This window comes from Pagrus pagrus (genome assembly GCF_965226575.1).
Source record: "Pagrus pagrus genome assembly, chromosome: 9".
In the NCBI taxonomy this organism is placed as follows: domain Eukaryota; kingdom Metazoa; phylum Chordata; class Actinopteri; order Spariformes; family Sparidae; genus Pagrus; species Pagrus pagrus.
In genome coordinates this window covers 10,300,033-10,321,660 of record NC_140193.1, presented here as the reverse complement: position 1 = coordinate 10,321,660, position 21,628 = coordinate 10,300,033, and the positions used below count along the sequence as shown (strand labels likewise).

Here is a 21,628-nt window from a genome sequence, read left to right as displayed (position 1 = left end):
ACTGTCGTCATATTACAGATTTTTATCTCAAATAACCTTAAAATGAATATTTGAGTTTATTTAATATTACCTCATCCTGCAAACACCTGTGTTTCAAAAAGGAAAATCACAAACACTGCTTCCTGCTTTTACCCGCTTCCAAAACAAATGCAAATGCTAGCCAGGTCAAGAGTTTCGACAGGAGGCGGTGCTGCGGTTGCCAGAATCAACACAAAATGACATTTTCTTGTAGCTGCTTTAATATTCAATTATTTTTCTGAGTTATGATCTTTGTATTAATTATGTTCAGATTCAGACAAAGTACAACAGTTGGTGCTGGGGTGTAACAGTAAATCAATACTTACTCAAGCTAAAATATTAACCTGCATAAGTATTTAACCGACCTGTAATTGTATGAAAATGATGAATTAGGTTTTGCAAAGAGACAGTCAACAACGTATGAGAGACATTTAAGATTCCCAACACCAAGACTGCGAGTCTGATTCCTTCAACTTTGGCGCACCGCACAATATTCCCTCAGCTGCTCTGTTACGTTGCCATGCCCTCTGGCATGCATCACTGCAAAGAGGGAGAGAGAAGAGGAGGGATAAAGCTGAGGAAGGTTGGGTTTTATGTATCTTGCCTCCTTATGCTTTGGCATACTTTGATCTCATTCCTGTGCGTGCTGGCTTTCTGCAGTTGCTAGGATGTGGCACCATGCTGGGTCTCTAGTGAGACCTGGATCTGGTTGTCGAGCAAAGGCAGTCAGTCACTTTTTTAAAAAAAAATATGTGACGTGTGTGTGTATGTGAGTGCACATGTGTGTGTGCATGTGTTGGTGGGGGGGGGGGTTGGCAGCTTGTTGATGAAGACATCAAAGCTCAGACTTATTTGATTTTACATAGCAGCATTAATCCGCACCACTTCAAGGTTTCACAAGGCACAAAATGAAACACAGCCAAGGGGTACATTACAGATATGTTACACAAGATGTGTAGCAGCCGAAGTACAGGGGGAAAATGTTATTAATTTTCTATTTCATAACTAAGAAATTGGTAGAAGTCTGTGCAGTCCACTTTGAAACCTGGTTGCGGTGTCCTTGGTGTGGCAGGAATGATTCATTGGTAAACAGTTTGCATATCCTCACTTTTCTCAGGTTTAATTAGCAGCCATGCTGTGGACTTTGATTGATTTTTCGTCCTAGAACACTCTGTCTCCTTGGAGGCAACAAAAGACTTCTGTGGCTGCTCTGCACATGTATATGGAGAGATAAATGCACTCACCTGGTTGTTTAAACTGATCCTAAATGTGTTTACCCTACTTTTAGCCACACAGTCCCAGTAACGAATCTGATGTGTGTGTGTGTGTGAGGTGTCATCTATGTCATGTATTATGCATCTTTGCATCTGTAAGAATTTATGTACTGAACATTGTAATTTGTTAGTAATGCAAATTAATCATTTTTAAACCTTAATTATCTTATTATTTATTGGCCCCCTGGCAGCAGTGGAAGAAGCTGACAGCACCAACATCAACGGTTATCACCTTATAAAGTTGATAATTGTCTGATTTATGTCTGAATCCAACAGAAACAATCATCATAAGAGATTTAATACTAAAGGGGATAGAGCGCTGTCAAAGGTTTGTCAGACAAGGAAACATAATTATTGGCAAACGTATAGAAAGTGATAATTTTTTTTAAAAACTCTGAGCAAGAAGTTTATATTCTTCTGTATTAGAATTACAAAAATGTATAACTTAACAAGTTATACAAGTTACATGATCCTTTAACTAATTTTATGTGTGTTTAATCAGCGGTTTTCCTCCTTTTATGACTTCTATTGTACAGTTTCCTCACCATTATGATAATTCTTTATTAAGAGCCCTTTTAATAAGTGCTGGTTAATAGGTTACAAGGCCCCTTTAAGTCCTTGCAAGATGCTTATTAACATTAAAGAAAATCCTTGTTCCTGATCAGCTCCTCTGTAGAGCTCTCTTTGGCTCCCACAAACGGGGTAATTTACCTGGACATACATTATTCATTTTCTGTATTCATTTGGCTTATTTAAAAATATCTAAAAACAAATTGCATGTGTTCTCAGTCACTTACTGTTTCTCCATTGTCTCTATAGTTTTTATTGTGATAATGTCTGCCCTAAGGCTGTAACTCTTTTTACTATTTGTTATTGTATCGTGTTTTCCAATTGTTTTTCTGAGTGGACCCCTCAGAAACAAAAAGATAGCTTAAGGGTTTCAAGATAACGGTCTGACTACAGTAGATTTCCACTACACAATTAGCACGGCAAAATGAATTCACGATAACAATATTACCACTATATCTATAGAAAACAAATGCTAGCGATCAAATCTCATCTTTAACTCTGTTTACTGTGTTTTACCCTCAAATTGTGAGTGTAGGGAGGTATATACGGTAGTCTATAATCATAACTGTATAAAATGTAAAAAAAAAAAATCATTAAAAACAATTACTATCAACTACTCAAGTGCTGGTGAAAAGGCAACCAGTGAACTCAAACAAAAGATGCACAAGGTCAAAAATCTCCACTGGATTTTTCAGAAGATGTTATCATATGCAAATTATTAACATTATATCAATATTTCATACTTGTATGTTTAATAAATTACAGCAATTTCAGCATCCATTTGTATTATTTAGTTTTGTTTTGGTCTCCTTTAACTCCTGAGAAAAATGCCTGGCTCTTCATTCTTACATGCTCCTGTACTATATATTCCACCAGTCCGTTACTGTGTCTGCTGTTTAAAAATCGTGTGTTAGTGTACAATGGTTTCTGTCAGAGCTTCTCACCTTAAACCAGATTCCTGTTGTGGCTGCAAAGGTTGATGAGAATGAAGTTGGGGGGATGGAAATCCCAAAAATGATCCAAAACAGACTAAAAGGCTTAATAGAGCTGGGAGGAACTGCAGAGCTGGGTGATAATTCATCAATACAAGCCACCCTGTTCATATTACACATAGTGTGTTTGATCTATTGTTGATATAAAACATTTTTACTAGTGCAGCTTTAAGATAATTGGGTTTTAAACCTGACAATGAGCCATAAAATACAGGCACTTATGCACTTGAGTAGCAGGAGGATTTTTCTTTTCACAGAGCAATATTTGTACCCTGGGATGCGACTGGACATGTGAGAAAACTGTACATTTTTATATTTGTCCACCTTTTGCCTGAGCGGGCAGGCAGGGGGACATGTGATCAATCATGTTTTCTGTGGGGAGATGTGTGCTGTCAAGGACAGGGCAGTTGTCCTGTTACCGGGGCAACTCGGGGCATTTATCATTCATGGCCTGGGGGATGAAGAGAATTTAAGACCTCTGTTTGTTTGTTTGTTTGTATGTTTAGGTGTTCAGATTCTGCTCGTCCAGAAACCGTCCGACCCTGTTTGCTTCCCTGCAAGAAGGACTGCATTGTGACACCCTTCAGTGAATGGACAGCCTGCCCGTCAACCTGTGTGCCAGGTAGCCCTGCTATTCTCTGAATTGTCTAATGCCTGTCTTGTCGCTCGACAACCTTTTGAAAATTAGTCAGATATCCATTGCTACAGTAGCGGGACACAGTATGAGGAAAGCTTCATAAAATATGAGGTACTTACTGTGTCGTATAATATATGTATTAGTAAGTGTCACCAGAGACTAGAAATTGAAAATGTTGTGCTCTCACTTAATGTCCGTGGTGTATTCAATGATTACATTTAAGTGTAAATGACAGTGTTAACCGTCCATTACATAAAGCTGACACATCACGAGGAAAATGGATATTTAATGGCTTTCAGTATGTGTACTGTAAGTATTTTGGAAATCCAAAAGTATGTAATTGTTTTTTAAAGAATTGTGCAGCCATCTCGTCTCTGTAAATATGCTGTAGTCCATTGGGTCCGCTGATGATGTAATCACTTTCTTAATTGCACCATTTTCAATGTTTAGTAATTAGTGTTGTGTAATGAGCCTTGGAGCGGGAGCCAAATGAAGCCATTACAATGTGATGTGTCCGAAAACAGACTGCAGTGAAGTGGAGGACACTCCAGCCACAAGGGCAAGCTAATAAGGATCAGATCAACTTTAAAATGATCTGTTTCATAGCCACCTCTTAGAGATGTTAGACTGCACGGGTGATGTTGTTTTTCTACTTATTGATACATTTCGTATGTCTGCCGTTTGTCCCAGTATCATTTCCCTTTCTCTTCCTCCTGTAAAACATTAGCTTAAATTCAACTGTGCTACTAATGTGCCTCTGCACGCAGCCTTTCAGTGAAGATTGTGTTTCTTGTTCAACAGATAATGCCACTGACGCCACACAGTCGCGATACAGGACCATCATTCAGAGGTCTGCTAATGGAGGTCAAGAGTGTCCAGACACACTGTTTGAAGAAAGAGAGTGCGAACCACTTCCTGTATGTCCAGTGTATAGGTAAAAACATAATTTACAACCACCCATTTTCCTTTCTTATCCAAGGATAAGCTGTCTTTATTTATCAGTTGTATAATAGCACCACGAGAGAAGAAAGTGGACTGTATTGCACCTATTATTCGAATAATTGGGATCAAAAGGGTGAATTATTGTCGTGAAATATTTGAGATGTCTACATGTTATTTTATAATAGCCTTAAGAACAGACACAGTGACATTGGCACTGTCATGCTGCTCACAGTGTAATGTTATTATTGTTAATTCTCGATGCATGTTTGTGTTCAGTGACACAAACTGTATTGCAACAGCACAAAAACAACATTACATGGAAATGTAGCCACAACCATTTGTTCACCTCTTAAACATATCAGTTACTGCTATTAATGTGATTAGGAAAGTCACTGATTGATTGATTGACAGCTTTGATAGTTATTGTGTGATGAGGAAGCATCGACATCAGACCAGCCTTTCACTTCTGTTTCAATGTCTGTATCTGTAGCATATGTCACAGACATGGAGAGAATATACACAGCAGCTGTTTTCTTCCTCTCTCTTTCTCTTTCAATGAGGGTAACAGGAAAGCAAGTCATCATCTTTTCTGGTCATTATCAAAGGCAGATTCCATGTAAAAATATAGAGCTGGCAGTTCAGCGCCGCTCATGCAGGTTATGTGTCCGGCCGTTAGGGGATTCGGTTTTACGGTGCTTACTAACTCGGTCAATAACCAGTGAATCATTGAAATCTTATAAAATACAAATCACCTCCAGCTTTTTGCAAGTTTTCCGAGCAGCAACAACTGAAATGGACAATATAAAGTATTTATGGTGTTGAATGTGAATTTGGTAATAAACAAAGATCCCTTAAGAAATGGCTTATATTAGAATAACATTATGCAAATTGAAAAACACACTGTTCTGTAGGTAGATAAACATCAACCAGTTAACAAATTAGAATATGTAAATGTTGCATACATTTACAACAAAATCACATAATTCTTTACTTTACTTATAAGCTTACTGAGACCAATCTTTATGGTGTGCTTTTGTTATATTAGTGCAGTTTGTATTTCACCACTTACTGTTTTGCACCTTACTTTAAAATAAAGTGCCTCCGTCTCTACCGACCTTTTGATAATCAATATTAATTCATTAAAACATTCCACATTAAATGCTGTTTATTTCAAGGAAACATATAAACGTAAACGCCAGCGGTAACTATGTTTGTACTATGTATGTCCTTTAGTGTGTTCAATGAATACATCATTGCACATACCATTCGATTTTTCAACATAGAGTTATTATGTTGGCCGCATGTGGTCCAGATCACCAATTAAAAACAAAGAACAAAATTGGGGAAACTTTCGCCTGCTGTGTAAATGAAGCTGTAATAACACAATACCATTCCAAAGTATTTCTCTCTGTGTGTTTTCATGCAGGTGGAGGACACACAAGTGGCACAGCTGTACTCTGGTTCCAGATTCTGTCCGACGTGGATTACCTGGACCAGGGGAGGCCTGTGGAAAGGGTTTAGAAACAAGAGGCAGGTGTTTGCTTTCATTGTTGAACCATTATAATCGCTACACTTGTCAGCTGCTGCTGTATCACCGTTTAAGCTTTGCTCTTCCATCTATTTACTCCCCTTATTTAATGAGACCTAATAGCCCTTTCAGATCTGCTCCTTTAACAAGCAAGTGATGGAAACATAAAAGACAGAGGCAATTTGTCCAGAGAGTGGAACGAGATGAACCTTTACGTCTGTCGTCCTGATGATCACATCACAACTCCGGTTTCTTATTAATGAATGCAGCAAGTCTGATGGCCACAAACGCATCTCAGCCGGTTGAAAGAAACAATCAGCCTCGATACACACAATACCCACAAACACTTGTGTGGACTGACATGCACAATGGAGTTTAAAAAACATTTTAACAACCCGTTTATCGCACACAACAGAGGTGTCTGACGAAATGATAAATTCGTGCTTCATAGCTTGACAATCTGGGGTTATAAAGTCTGACACTGAGAGAGTCTGTAAATCAGCAAGAAGAATAAACTCACGGAACACAATTCATTAATTACGTAACACAACAACAGCAAAGCCATAAACGGAAATTATACACAATCCTTCACGCAATCTGGTTCTCCTAAATCAGAGGTGCCCAAACTCTTCCCCTTGGAACTAAAACTAACTTGTATTTCATCGTATTGTATTGTTTAGATGCAAAATGGCACTAGGATCCCAAGTAAACATGACTGACTGACTGTGCGCAGCTCATGAAAAAATGATTACTTAGGGATCCTACATATTTAAAGAGCTTTTTAATCTTAAAAAACATCTGGCAGGCCAAAGTAAACCATATTGCGGGCCACCTATGGCCACAAATTAATGAAACAACATAATAGGTGGTGGTCCGCAGCCTTTATACTTTCATAAGTTATCTGAGTTACACATTAATTAATTAATTAATTAATTAATTAATTAATTAATTTGAAAGCAAATGTAACCCCTGCCTTTTTTGAGAATAACAAAATGAGGGGGAGGCGGAGTGCTTTACTGTGCCATTATCTCTATGTTTCCAGGAGTGGAGAGCAGCCTCTCTGCTGCATCCTTAGCTCTGGGGACAGGCAGCCACTATGTTCAGAGACCTTGACTAGGCGCAGGCTTTTTGAGATGAAAGATACTGAGCACCGAGCTATCCTCTTCAACTTTTGTTTAAACTCTGCAGTGCGGGTTGGTCAGCTGGTCTTGTTTGCTGCTGCGGGAGTTTGAGTATTTGAGTGATGGCGTAGAAAGGTCACCACGTACTTCACGTTGGTCTCGCAAAGGTAACCACTGAGTATTAACGAACATTACCATCGCAATACACAAGCAGAAACCCAGCACAAGGTGCACTAAGTGTCTTCAGTGCCCAATTGAAGTTAGCCAGGACACAGCTGTTTTACATTGCAACAACAAACTGTTGTAACACCCGTGGGTGGACGTGCCTGGAACTGTTGATGACTGTCTGCAGTGTGTCCCATACAGCATGATTACCTGTATCATGATACAGCCATTACTGTAGGCATCATTTATTGTATTGTCTCCTTGTAATTACCACCCATTATTGCTAGTGCTTTCTGAGAGTCTGAATGCGTTGTGTGTTTTCTGGGCGCTGCAGACTCCTGTGTGCCGTCCTTGGTGAAGAACTCCATTTCTCCAAGTGGAGCTGTGAGAGCCGCTGCCAGTGGCCCAAATCGTTAAAAAGCCAGAGTGTTAATTGGATCATTTCAGACTTATTTAGAGAAAAGCAAATGTCCCAATAAATCCCAGAAACTGGCTGTTCTATCTAATTTACAGAAGCGATTGGAGTGAAGTTTTCAGTGGCTCTCTGTGCCACCGCGACAACTTTCTAGCATTTCTGCTCAGCTGCTCACTTTTACTGGGCGGTATAATTATGACTGACATTTCTCAAGTGAGTTTCGATGACTTTTTGGTGAGAACGGGAGAAGTGAGTGTCTGTGGTGTTGCCAGGTTAAGAGCAACCCTCATTGACCTTTTTAAAGCTTTCTATTTGAATATGATTAGAAAATGTCTAAGTTAAATACCTGTGACATTTCAAAAACTCAAGTATGAGTCTGGAATTTGCATTCGGTAGAGAGACCGTATTTGAATATAGATTTAAGAAACAAAGAATGTAGCCAGGGTTTCCTTTTACTGAATCATTTCCAGGAAAATTACATATAAATGTCAAATTGGGGCATAATTAGGGCACAATGATTGGGAGTAGGGCCAAACAAAGGGCATACAAACCTTGAATAAGGCCATATAACAGATTTAATGGCAGGAAGTTATAGCAGGGGGTTTCACAATTATGTTATTCAAGGACCTTTAAAGATGCTGCGTCGCTCTGCCAGAGCTCTCTACACGCCATCATCAGGCCACATTCAGCACAAAGTACAATGCAGTCTGAATTGAATAATAGCATTGCTGATAATATGATGAAGATGTGGCTTTATTTTCTTTTGTCGTGTTCATGTAATTATTCTCATCAGTGTGCAGTTTTGATGATATTTTCAATATCAAGTCCAGTCGCACAGTATGCTTCATTCATTGTTTCATTTATTCGCTGTGCTTTTCTATTTATCTGTTTCTTTGACATAAATTTCAGTTACCCTCAGTATATTCAACATGTTGTTATTTTCCATGCACTTGGTATTCTCTGTTGTTGCTGTGTTCACAGCAGTGGGAACGAAGCACGAGATGGTATCTACTAAAAACATTTTATTTCATTTGAGGAACTGAATATGAAAAAGCACGTTGTGCAGTGTTATCATTTCAGACATTCAACCTGTTCTACCGCAGAATATAGGCCAGCTCTCATGTTCTCCTCTGCATTTCACTGGGTAGCCCTATATCAGCACTAGTGTTGCATTTACATCCGACACTGCATGTGGGGAAAGCTTCTCCTGCTCCAGAGTGTTATTAATTAGTGTAATTAAATTTACAGGTGGGCAATCTGATGATTTTGGATAGTGATCAATCTGAAATGCATCCACAGTCTATGTATTTCAGGTGAATTGTAGAGATTGCAGTATTTAATGTCCTTTTGCAAACCTCACATGACCTCCTTGGCTAGCAGATCTGATCTACGTGAACAAACTATTAGCTCAATTTACTCAAATATAGACGGCTATGCTGATTGGATGAATAACTTATCATTTCAGCTCTATTTCAAGGCTATAGTCTACAGGGCATTTTAAAGTTGAGACAAAAGAGCACAAATTAGTCAATCGTGACTATTTAGGCAATTAAATAGATGATGATAGTATCTTTTGGCCATTTTATAAAATATCCATCTGTTATTTAATTTACAAGTCAGCAGTGATAAATTATAAACAAATCCTGTGCCTGGTTTTATTACCAGGTTAGGTTAATTTGCAACTCTACATTGATTCCATTGTGAATAATAACCACATATGAACATATCGAAATATGAGTATGTATACATATTATCCTCAAGTGTTGAAGTGTTTGGGAGTGTAATTATGTTTGTCTGTCTCCTTTTTCTGTTATAATATAACCTCTATTGATTCTATTTCTGCCGCTTCTACATCTATTTCCATTGATTTTGTTGGTATGAATGCTGTTTTCCAAATATATCTAAATGACGCCGTTTCCCACATTTGCTTCGGATATTGGGCTTTGCATCTACGAACAGTGAATGGAAATGCATCAAACCACAAACTGTATCGTGTGTGATGCACTGAACTTTGATCTGACCATATAGTTTCACCCTTAATTACCCTTACAGTGTAAGTATGCCTACAGTAGTTTTTCACTTTCCACTTTCACATATCACCGGTGATATTCTTCCTAAACCAACACCTCTCTTTCATTTTGCTTGAGGTGTGCATCATATTGGTTGCCACAACTGTGTAACACATTAAAACAGCCATTACAGAAATGTTCAATTAGCAACCATTCAGTTTCAGTCCAGTTTCAAACAGTCTGATTGCTGGAAACATTGGCTTAGACATGTACTGTACGATTAGCATCAAGGCCAAGTTTGAGGCACATGCATGTGATTAGGTTTCTGCTTTACAAAGCCAATATGCCCTCGGCTTCGGCAAAATGCTTCCTCCTATCTCCAGTGTGCGTCTGGCCCCCATGACGGATGCAAGGCTGCGTGTTGAATGAATGCTAATGTCTGACCGAGTGTAAAATGAGGTGTGGGCTGAGGTGCTTGTGCTGACCTGACATGCCGGGGGTCACAGATAACAGGCATTACTAAATCAGACAAGATTTGAGAGCAGGAATCCTTTCTTTGCCAAAAGGAAATCTTTCACAGAAAAGAACAGGCAACTCTGAAGCGCATATATGAAGTTGTAGCTGATAACTTGGAGCGTGCAATGGGCCAATGGATTTCACACTAACTACAACACACTGTGTCTAATTTCTGCCAACTTGTGGCTCACTACCAGCTGGATGTGTTATATCCCTCCCTGAGTAGAACTGGAACTGTTTTGGAAAATTATTCAATAGAAAATGAGTCATGCTGATCTTATTCTGCTGCAGGAGAAATGAGTCTTAATGGCCATGATGAATCTAATCCACATTACTCTGCACATAGAAGAACGCTATATGAGCAATATGGCTGAATTAACATAAAGATTATACTCGATGTTAGGGAGGTTTATGTGGATAAAAATCCTAGTTTTAAAAGTAATCACAGAAAATGTAACAAGTTCTGGGTCAGATTGATAAAAGCAATTGATATTTAAAAATCCAGAGTGTGACAGCCCTCTTCAAAGCTCCTGCTACCAACTGGCCCTCAGAAGTGATCACCTTTCTAATCCAAAGTAACTGTATAATTAAAGGTAATCCCTGTCAGTGGCGGCGATGCCATGACAAAGATTTGAGAGGAGATGATGTGAAAGGCCACATAAATGTAACCACAGGCTGAAATTATTATATTAAAAATGGATGTCATCCAGTTCACAATCAGAATGTCAGCACTTGCAGGGCTGGGCTCGTCTAATAAAAGAGTCTTGGGGTGACAGAATGAGGTTGTGACCGGTGGAGTAGGTTGGGCAAGAGAGAAGATAATTCAAGGTAAATGGACAGAAGTAAATGTCAACAGGGACGCTTAATTATTCCCACACTGGTGCTAATTGGACTGATACTGTAGCAGCTGTTAATGATCTGTTGTTTAATGCAAGATAAGATTCACCTTTGAGGGTTTGCCATAGTGTCATCGCTCTTTAACCCAAACGCATACGTTGAAATACAAAAGATTGTTTTTTGTAGCTGTGATTGTGAACGTTACGTAAATGCACTTCAGTAATAGCTATCATCTCGCTTTCAATGCCTTTGTCGAGGCCCTGTATGTAAATGAGCATCCCACACATCCTCAGCAGACATGTAGAAACCCGACAGTTTTTGTCAGAGGGCAAAATTTAAAAGTCAAATAGAAATCAATAAAATGGATTAAAGGCATGTTTGTATATCAGTGAATCCTCAAAGACACGGAGGCGTTGGGGGGCGTTTCTTCACTGGTAGCGGTGCCTTGCTTGAATCCCAGAACAATGCATTTGAACGTTAATATCCTATGTAGCGTCTGTCTGCTTTTATGTCTTGTTTAAGAAAGCTACGGTCCGATCAGCTGCTACTCTTCAGTCGCTGATGCCTGACAAAGCTACAAAAATGTGTTCCTCCACCTCCGTGTCTCTCCTGCAGGAGCAGAGTGTCAACACCTGCTCATATGTTCACTGTTTTTCTTTCTATGAGATTTATTCTATTGACCAGGTTTATCACTGTTTTTGAGGTTTTTCATTTATGTCACTTCCCCTTTTAGCCGGTGCTGAGCGATGTTGTGAAAAGTACCCAAACATTATACTTGCCCTGCCCTGTTTCTTTAAGGAGCCACGCTCCTCTTATAAGCCAGGCTTGGAGGATGATGTACGACTCCCAGATCCACTACAGTCATACATCATTTTTTTTTTAACTTTGAGCACAAAATGAACAGTGTGGGTCATCAACATTTGCCAGGAAAGGACTCAGAAAAATATTAAATATTATAAAAATGCCAAAAATACACTGGAGGGGGGCTTTAAGTGCTGTACTTTAATAATTTTCTTTGTTACATTCAATCACTGGGGCTGAGCCGCTGCTCTGACAATCACATAGTTATTATTTCCACAAACTTCCATACCAAGTATTATGCAGGCTGAAATATCAGGAAAATGTCTTTACCTTGGTAGCGTTTGAATTAGGTGTGCCACTTGATTCACAGCATTACCGTCACCAGTTCGCTTTCTGCAGAAATGATACAGTCAAATGAAAATGTAATTCCCCCAAGAATGACAAAGAAGTGAAGGCTGATCTGTAGCAAGATGTCTCATCGCTTTACATTTTGTTGAAATCAAACTGGTTAAATATCCTTCCCGAGATGGAAATTTAGATCTTTTGTGTCCCCAACTTGCATTTTGAGTCATTCATTAAACCAAGCGGCACGATATATCAGACACCGAGACGCAGCGCAAATGCATTATTCAGTTTTTTGTTGTTGTTGTTTTGTTTTTTTTCAAAATAAGACCGACATCTGAGACATCAAACTGGAGGATATACTTGAAGTTTCAAAACAAAAAGGCGTATGTGTGTTAGAAACACAACGAGCAACGCAGTGAGGTTTAAGTTAAAAAGTGCATCAATAAGCCAATATTTATATGTTCACACAAATGTCTTAAGAAAAGGCGTATCTTGAAGCAAAGACATTATACTAGAGTCACAGGAATCCTCATTAGTATGCAAATAAATGCAGCGAGGCGCTCCAAAATCAAATCATCTACTCTACAGAGGGAACCTGTGGTGTCAGGAAATCTACTGTAGTTAGTATTCTGGGAGACGGCTCTCACAAGAACACACACCTGACGTGCCAAATTTCTCAAATTTTCTTTATGTGAACAAGGACAGTTTTCTCTTTTTTAAGGCATAGTTTCGCTCTATTATGAAGCCACTTCTGACGTACCGCACACATCAATCCTTCATGCCTCCTTTTGTCAATTTGTATTAAAGTGAGCACTTTCTTCCTGGACTACTGTTAGCGCTGTCTTTTTTCTGACAAAGAGTGGACTCACTTCTTTTGATAGTTCTCATTTATTATGTAAGAGATATCAAATAACTGCAACAATCATGTTCAGGGGTATTTCCTAAAGTTAAAAGCAGCCACACAGGACTGAAATTCTGTTTGCGGTAAATTGGATGCTACATCAGGTGTTTAGTTATCCATCTGGTCTCGCTGTGTGTTCTAAGTACCTGATAATTATTCCTAGCACACACAGGCACTTATTGCCGCTACAGTACTGGGATGTCTTTATCCCTCATTGATCAGATACCTATACTCTGGTTAGAGAGTGTATACATCTTTCTATCAAAAGTATTTAGCTCACACGTTAATCTGTTACTGTGGATGTTTGGTTTAATGCAATGAATCATAGTTATTTCATTTAGTCTGATGAAGGTGTTGAATTAGCACTTCATAAGATGTGAACATGAAAGCTACACAGGGATGTTCTTTATAGCCATGAGTTATTTAATGGCTTTCCTGTAGCCCATTAAACCAAACATAAAAAAAAAATGAATAATAGATCTTTCCCTCTCTGATCGTGTTCAATCAAACTGTGAATATGAGGGTAAGCTATTGCTTAAATTAGGGTTATTCTAGGACAGACGACCATGAAAATATCTGTAGGGAATTCAAACAATAGCAACGGCTGAACATAACTGAACAGAACGACTTAACTTGGTGAGATGCGATCTGTTCTTTGTGCATTGTCTTGTGTAATTGGAGTGACAGTCTTGCCTCCCTCTGTGTTCACAGGAGTCAGTTGTGTTGAGGAGAGCGGTGAGTCGGCCAATGTGACAGAATGCCTGCGGTGGGCTGGCCCCGTGCCCCCTCAGATCAGAGAGTGCCGGGTGGCCTGCAAGGACGACTGCACTCTAACTACGTGGTCCAAGTTCTCTGAGTGTGCTGGATGTGGTAGCTCCCGCAGCCGCAAACGCTCCCTCTCAGGTAAAGGCTTGACTTTTATTCACTGAATGTGAGGCACAAAAAACTCTCACACTTTCATGTCCAGCTGAAGAATGATTGGATTCCTGGATCAAACATTTCATAATGACTGGAAAATCTCAATTCTCATAAACCACCCTAGACGCCAGAATAAATGTTGGCATTGTATGATTTTGCAAACCACAAATCTGTTAAAATGTTGGTTTCTTTATTCTATAACCTTACGTTTCTGTTCATTTAAATTGTATGCTTTATGTATGAAATCGCTGTGCCTATGTGCCTCAGGCAATACATAGCTGTGTTTATGGTGACAAAACCAGTTGTTTTTAATGAGGGACATCTCCATCCCTGTTTGTTGCAACCAAAACATGATGTTTTCCTAAGCCTAACCAAAAGGTTTTTGTGCCTAAACCTAACCAGAGCATAAGCACAGCATTGAAAATTAAACCTAGACAAATGTAAAGTTGCAATGAAAAGAAAGTTAAGTTTTACATATCTGTGGTTGGCAGAAATGTACATTTTATTCTGGCAACTGGGCTTCATTTTCAGGGTTGTCGTCATTGCAGAGTATTCTTTATGTGCTGAAAAAGTCCCTGCGCTGTGACATATATAGCAGCATCCAGTCCGACTTCCTTCCTCCTTCTGTTACTGTAACTTCCTACTGTCCCTGTAGTGTTATGTCAGGTCTTAAATTAGGTCTCTCACAGCTTGTAATCCCTTATTTCAGTGCAGATGGCGAAATCTGAATTACATGCCGTGGTTGCAGACCATGCTGGATACTATTTGTCTTCATGAATATTTGATCCGATGCCGGAGGGGCTGTAGTAAACATACCCTGTCTCCTTCTATAATGCTCTTAGAATCCAACACATGAAATCAGCCGTTGCTCAGTGGCGGGTTTTATTTGAAAAGAGCGTGTGCTCATGCTCAGAGGGTCGTAATGGTCATAATAGATCCATTTTTCAACTATTTTATGCTAACTTTAACACTTCTTTAAATTTCTCTGTCAGGTAAATTGATGAAAAGCAAACCCACTGTGGGTGTTAAGCTCGAGGATGTGGTTGAGGAAGTTGGCAGCTTACCAAGGCCTCTGCTTAGATAATACAACTACCTTGAAAAGCCTCCTGGAGTCATATAACCGTGTAGTTTGCGCGTCCAAACTTCAAGTCATTTCTGAAGGTCTAAAAGGCTGTTGGAATACCGAGAAGTGGAGAAAAAAATTCCCATCAACCAAAGTCGGCATATGTTATTGGCGGTTACAGTATAAACACAACAGCCTGATTACTAATGAATGAAGATAAGGATGGAAATTGGCAAGGTATTCCTGCCAGACAAAGTAAACACAAGGAATATAAATCCTTCAGTTTGCATAGAGCATATTATGACAGGTGTTCCTGAGGTTTGTGTATATAATTTTTGGGATGTCATAATTTAATAACCTCCCTCGTATCATGCCACTTATTACCCGTAACAATTGTTTGTTTACAAGCGAAACAAATTGAGGGCTTGAAAGGAGAGCAGCCACGCCTCAGCAATATGTGAATGTTAACTTTTCTGACAGCTTCTGACATCCCTACCTGCCCCCCTCTCCTTCACACAAACACACACACTAATGCAAATCATTGGATTTTGTATTCACAGGTTTGATGTTACACCTCTGACGCTAAATGGCTCACTCAGAGACCCGTGTGATTGATTTTGGGTAGAGTTTTGGGTGTTATCTGTGTGTGTTTTGTGTTTATGACTCACTTGAACTGGATACTGTATATATGTGGCAGTCTATCCGTATAAGGAGAGCAGTGGGATGTGTGGTATTTAGCACTGTCACTTTAAAGTGAGACTGTTCTGGTTTTGAGGTCCACAGGGAGGCTGCTGCCTTTCTGTGAGGAATTTGCATGTTTATCCCACGGGGTTTCCTCCTGGTGCTCTGATTCCCTCACACAGCATAAAGAAGACAGGCAGATTAGGTGAACTGATTAGTTGAAATTGCCAATAGGTGTGAGTATGTTTGTCTGTCTGAGTGTATCTCATATATAGACTGTCAACACCTGTCCAGAGTACACATCTGTACGCCTCTTGCCGAATAGGTACTTGGATACTGTGTAGTAGGCTCACATTACTTTCCTTCTTTTTTTGAAAGATTAAAAGAGGCTGGCTGACTGGACATGGCTCATCAATTAACTCCGACACCCAGGTGTATTTCGTGCTCATGCGTAGCAGTATTGTAAAGTTAACTTTGGGCTTTTGGACTGAGAGAGGCAGCCCACACCTGTTTGACCACGTGTCTTTTGCTGAGAACTGTTGATGCGAATACCTCCAGATTTGTTTGCTGGTTGGACCAGCCAAACAACAATTAAACTGGAACAAGGATGTCTGTGATGAATACCATTTGGGCTGGCCACTCTTGGGGCTTGTCGTGAGTTAGCAGCTGATGCCAACTTGACAGGGGTAAGCCCTACTGCCAGCCAGCAATCTTTTTTTTCTTTACATGTTTCCATTTTCGTTCACAGACATGCACACACTTCGGGCTCTATTTAATGCCCATTGCAAATGTGTCACCAATAGTTTTTGACCAACACAGCTGTCATTTTCATATGCAGTGCCCATGTTGTGTAAATAGCAGATGTCAGCCTGTCCTCATCAGAAAAACTACAACAGTCGCCTATGAAAACAGCTTATTAGGACCCATATTTACAGTTTTTGTGAGGTGGCGACCTCTAGCGCCTGTAGTAATTATTACGGCTGCAAAGGAGGAAGTGAGGAGAAGAAGTACAAAGAGCGACAAACAAGCATAGGGCTTTCATTCAGGAGATAACTGTTCGTGCCCAGTGTGACACAAGAAGTCAAAGTTCTTACCAACATAGTGATGTTACATCACATACATAACGTAACATAAGTTGCTTATGTAATGTAGGTATGTTTGAAACTGAAGTTCCAGAAGTAACTCAGTCGATTTAACCCAAAACACACTGTTTTCCTAAACCTAACCAAGTAGTTTTGTTGCCTAAACCTAACCAAACTGCGTGCATATGACAATGGGCCATACACTGCAACGATCATGTTGTTTTGGGAGTCGAAACTTGCAGTATCCTTCCTGCTATTTAAAGTTCAGATTGTAATATGCGCCTCCATAGGGAGGTTCATAACACACATAAAGGGAGTTGGACATGCCCTAAATGCACTTGGGCCATGCACTTTAGACGCTGCCCGATCGATAGTTTAATAGTGCCCCAAATGTTAGAGAGTGACCACGGCCTGGAAACTACTTTCCAGTCATTCATGTAATAGATACATTAATCCCCTCATGACCTTGCACAGTATAGGCAGTTTAAAGAAGGAATCGCTATTAGCCCTGTGATGGAGTGGTCAGAAGTGCACGTTGCTCCTCCTGCATGTTGTTCAATGCATGCAGGGATAAACCCGTTAAATCAATACCTGCGACTCCCTACAGTGTATGTTTCATGTCCAGGCTTCACAACCACAGTGGCAATTACCATCTTTATAGACTAATATGATCCTTGGCATATGATTTGCATCTTTAAGTGCTTGCATTAACATTTTTAAACAGCATATACATTTAACTGATTCTGATATGTTAATAAAGTTACAATAAACAAATGACAGCTTGAAAGACGACTGAAAGTGTCCTTCCACCATAACAGCAAAACACAAATTAAGATCTCATTTTCAAGGCTGTTGCAATTATGATGTTGTTCCTTGTCAAGACGTCTGAAAACTTTAACTATTTTTACTCTGAATGCCAGTTTTTCTTGTTTGTTTATATTAATTATACCGATGCCCTAACATTAATGGGGTAATGATTTATTGAGGTTTTAATGACACACATTTATGCAGATTAGCTGTAATCTGAATCTGTCTCCTGTCAGGATGAAATAAATGTTTGTTTTTTTTCCCATTGCTTTATTGGCAAGTGTTGAGTTGTAGCTAATTTCTTTCTACAGCAGCATGTTGACTGTTGTATGTGTATTCAGACGTTAAGTTCTGTGAATTATTTCTGCCACAGATCAGAGAGCAGAGTTTGTGCGTGTAGCTGTAAGAGCTTAACTGCAGATAAATGGTTTAGCTACACTATCCAGCTTTGTTACTCAGCCATTCAGAATTGTTCCGACTCTCTTCTTTGTCAGACTAAGCTTTTAAGTACCTTGTGTGTATCACTTAGCCTGGCCTTTTACAGAAATACTGTAGTTCTAATGGTCAATTTGCTGTTTGGAAGTAAATTGATTTTATTTGATTCTATGGTCCTGTTTTTTTTTTTTTTTTTTGCTCTTGTGCCCTCTCTACGCCATGTGCTCTGTGAATCCTTTCTTCAACTTTGTTTCTGCTCTCTAAGTGTCTGGTAGTATGCTGCATTTTACTTTACTGTTTAAATTTTATTAATTCACATTTTTTTCATTTTTTTATTGAATGCACCATATAAATATTGATGGAGAAATTTAAATCCACTTCTGAAAAATCCACTTAAATTTCCAAGAAAGGTGGTGGAAAACTGAACATATAGCACTAAGCTGGTGCAGGGAGAGGATTTTTCTGGGATTTATTATACACCGTTCTCACAGTACATGGATTTTACTGTCAGGCATTATACTACCAAAGAGGCTAGAGAGACTTGTTGTTTTATGACATTAATTCTATGCCAACTGTTCTAGGATTTGTGTTGTGAGCTACATACATAGTATGTAGAAAATAAAAAAATGTATGTACCAATATAAATGATGACAATATTCTCAGTTATGCTTTGTGAACAATATTAGCACTCATTACAATGATTGAATGCTTTGTCACCTACCTTTTAGATGTTGGAATAGCTGTTCCCCCTGTACGTCACTCTCCTAAGATGTTATTATAATCAGTTACAATGACCCTTAAAGCAACCATGTGTAAGATATGGCCAGATTTTTTTGTTTAAAAGATAAAAAAAAAAACATTTTAGCAGAATGTAAAGAGACAACAGAATTGGCGTTATGTCAAAGATGTCAATGTGTTGCAGAGATGTCCTCTGAAGTTATCCTGCTAACCAGCTAGCCCCGGCCCATCCTGTCTCATAATACCACTACGTCAAGAGGTGATGGTCCGATGATGATTGGCCCTGTAGATTCAGCTGGTAGATATATGCCAGTGGCAAGTCAGTGAGGTTTCACAAGCACTTTTAGCTCTTAGTGTTATAAATGAACAAAATAAACTCAGAAAACTGCATCATAGTCCCGGTAAATGCTGGAAATCACCTTCGTACTGTATCCCAGGTCATTAAACGGACCTCAGTTGGTGTTGGGGGCTGTTCATTCCCAGTTCCGCGTCCAACTGTGTTCACTCTTAGGCTACTAAACACAGTTGAGCTGAGCCCGGCTGCCCTTTGTGACTCCCCTTGTGATCTGATGTCCTGGTTCAGGCAAACTATAGAGCCACCTGCTCCATGATAAACTGAGTCATGGTAGCTTGCGCGGAGGACAGTTAGCAAGGGGCAGCAGCTCTCAGTAACTCTGGTGATATGCTGCCACCTGTATTTTCAGAGCTACCTTGGCTGTGTTTTATAAATTAACACCTTTAAAAGAATGAAAAAGAAGGTTTTCTTTGATTAAACAATCTTTCTTATAATTAAACTAAATTTTTACATCCTGACGGACATGGAACTTGATATAAACTGTTATTTTACAAGAATCGATTCAATCATTTGGCATGAACAGTGTTTCTTGAACAGGTATTGTGATTTTTATCAGTTTAAAACATTTTAATCAGATCAATGACAGACCAAGGTGTGATGCACTTATCAAATCACATGAAGGAGGTTCCTGTTTACATGTCACTATTCAGTTATGTCTATCTGTTGACATCTTTGTCGAGCTATTTCATCTGTGGCCATCACACAGTCAGCATTTGCAGATGCTTCTCAGGTCACTTCTGAAAGAAGGCTGCAGAGTGTCATGACTGTTAACGGGGAATGAGCAGAGGAAAAAGTCTTCTAGTGATCTAATATTTTATTCAAATGCATGATGTTGAAACAAGTTGGATATTGCACACTTAAATAAGATTGTTTGTGATGCCTGTTAGCCTATGTGGCGCTTTTGCCTTTAATGTAGTTGTCAAAGTGAAGTGATGTTACACTGGCGCTCTTCAATCAAACACCAGCAGTGTCGTAGATTGAACAGATTGTTGGTGAATTGCAGTGCGGTGGCAGTGAGTTCACATGCTGTGAGGAATGTTTGCAATCAGACCCACTTCAGAAACAGATGGGCTGCTCATTGGGTACACAGGACACCGAGGACTCCCTGGATCCATGAAACGGATAGGGGCGCACAAGTGTAGCAGGATTAGGAAACCTGCAGCGCAACTTTCACAAGGCTTGTGTTTGACTTGATTTTATTGTACAGTTGTACAAGTGTCTTATTTGTTATTGTCAATTATGACGATAACATACTAATTTCCTTCCTCTTTGGGGACTGTTATTTGTTAAAGCCACACATGCTTGTTGTTTAAAAAACAATATGTTTTCGGGCTCTATTCTGTTGGGACCAGCAGGGTTCATTTTAACCAAACAATAAGGAAATAACCACTTAAATGTAGGAACATAAAGCAATATAATACCAGGTGTCCCCTATAAATACAGCAGTTTCATTCTTATTTGTTTCCTTTTAAATTAAGACTACGTAGCTTTAGAAAGGGGAAAAAAATGAAACCCCTTCTCTTACAAAGGAAAAGTTTTGTTCCTCAGTTCATTACGCTGAAGGGTTTTGCTGTAACAGCCTTACTTGATCTGGTGTGACCACTAGCTTAAAGTGGCTATCGTAAGCCAAATTGGCAAACTTTACATGCATATTACTTACTTACTTACAGTAGATACACGACTACTCTGCAGCATGTCACATGTCAGTAAACACAACATTACTCACCAGGAGACATGTTTGGTTGCTACTTGGACCCATTAAGGTCATCTGATGATGATGTCTAAAGCCAGCTAGCTTACCTTCTGCGCCTGCATAAGATGAAGTAACTCTCCACGCCACCAGGTGTCAGTAGTCTGTATTCGTCATTAAAAAAAAAAAAAAGTTCAGGAATATACAAACTGTTGTTATGATAAAGCAGCATTTTTCACACCACTCTCATTAATATAGCTACTTTTAGTCAAGAATATGTCTGATAAAAAGTTGCAGATGTTACTGGCTAATTGTCGGAGGTAAAGAAACAAGAAAGCCTGCTATGATTTAGTGACATCATGGAAACAACAGCGACATGATCAAGAGACTTTCCCTTCCTTTTTCCGTTTTTCTTCTCAGGCACTGAAGGCAGGCACTAAGAAAAATTTAAAATGTTTCAGAAAAAGTTAGAACGTCTCACATTATGGGCAGAATTATTCTAGAAATATAATGCTGTTAATTAGTTTGCCAATTATTATCTAAATTTCTAATTAATATCCACCAGTTCGTGGATCCACTGCTGATATATGTAATACATGAATAAGACTAATGGGTCTACAACTGTGCTAGCAGCTCTGTGAGGCTGCATCCCTGCGCAGCTGTGCGTCTGACCTAAGGATGGCACTTGAGTTTGGCCTCCTCTTGTCCTCCACTTGCTTGTGGATCTTAAACCCTTGAAGTAAATTAGTGAACATATGAGGATTTGTCAGAAGCTTTTCATCCAGTTG

General features: G+C 39.3%; 1 protein-coding gene across 1 annotated transcript in view; it reads left to right on the top strand.

The window, feature by feature from the left end:
• Positions 1-21,628, top strand: part of thsd7ba (thrombospondin, type I, domain containing 7Ba) — a 175,226-nt gene that overhangs the window by 107,549 nt on the left and 46,049 nt on the right. Inside the window, exons 11-14 of the mRNA XM_084361504.1 lie at positions 3,361-3,476; positions 4,293-4,425; positions 5,860-5,963; positions 13,783-13,974. Coding sequence (XP_084217630.1) covers positions 3,361-3,476; positions 4,293-4,425; positions 5,860-5,963; positions 13,783-13,974 — 545 coding nt within the window. The remainder of the gene's footprint in view (positions 1-3,360; positions 3,477-4,292; positions 4,426-5,859; positions 5,964-13,782; positions 13,975-21,628) is intronic.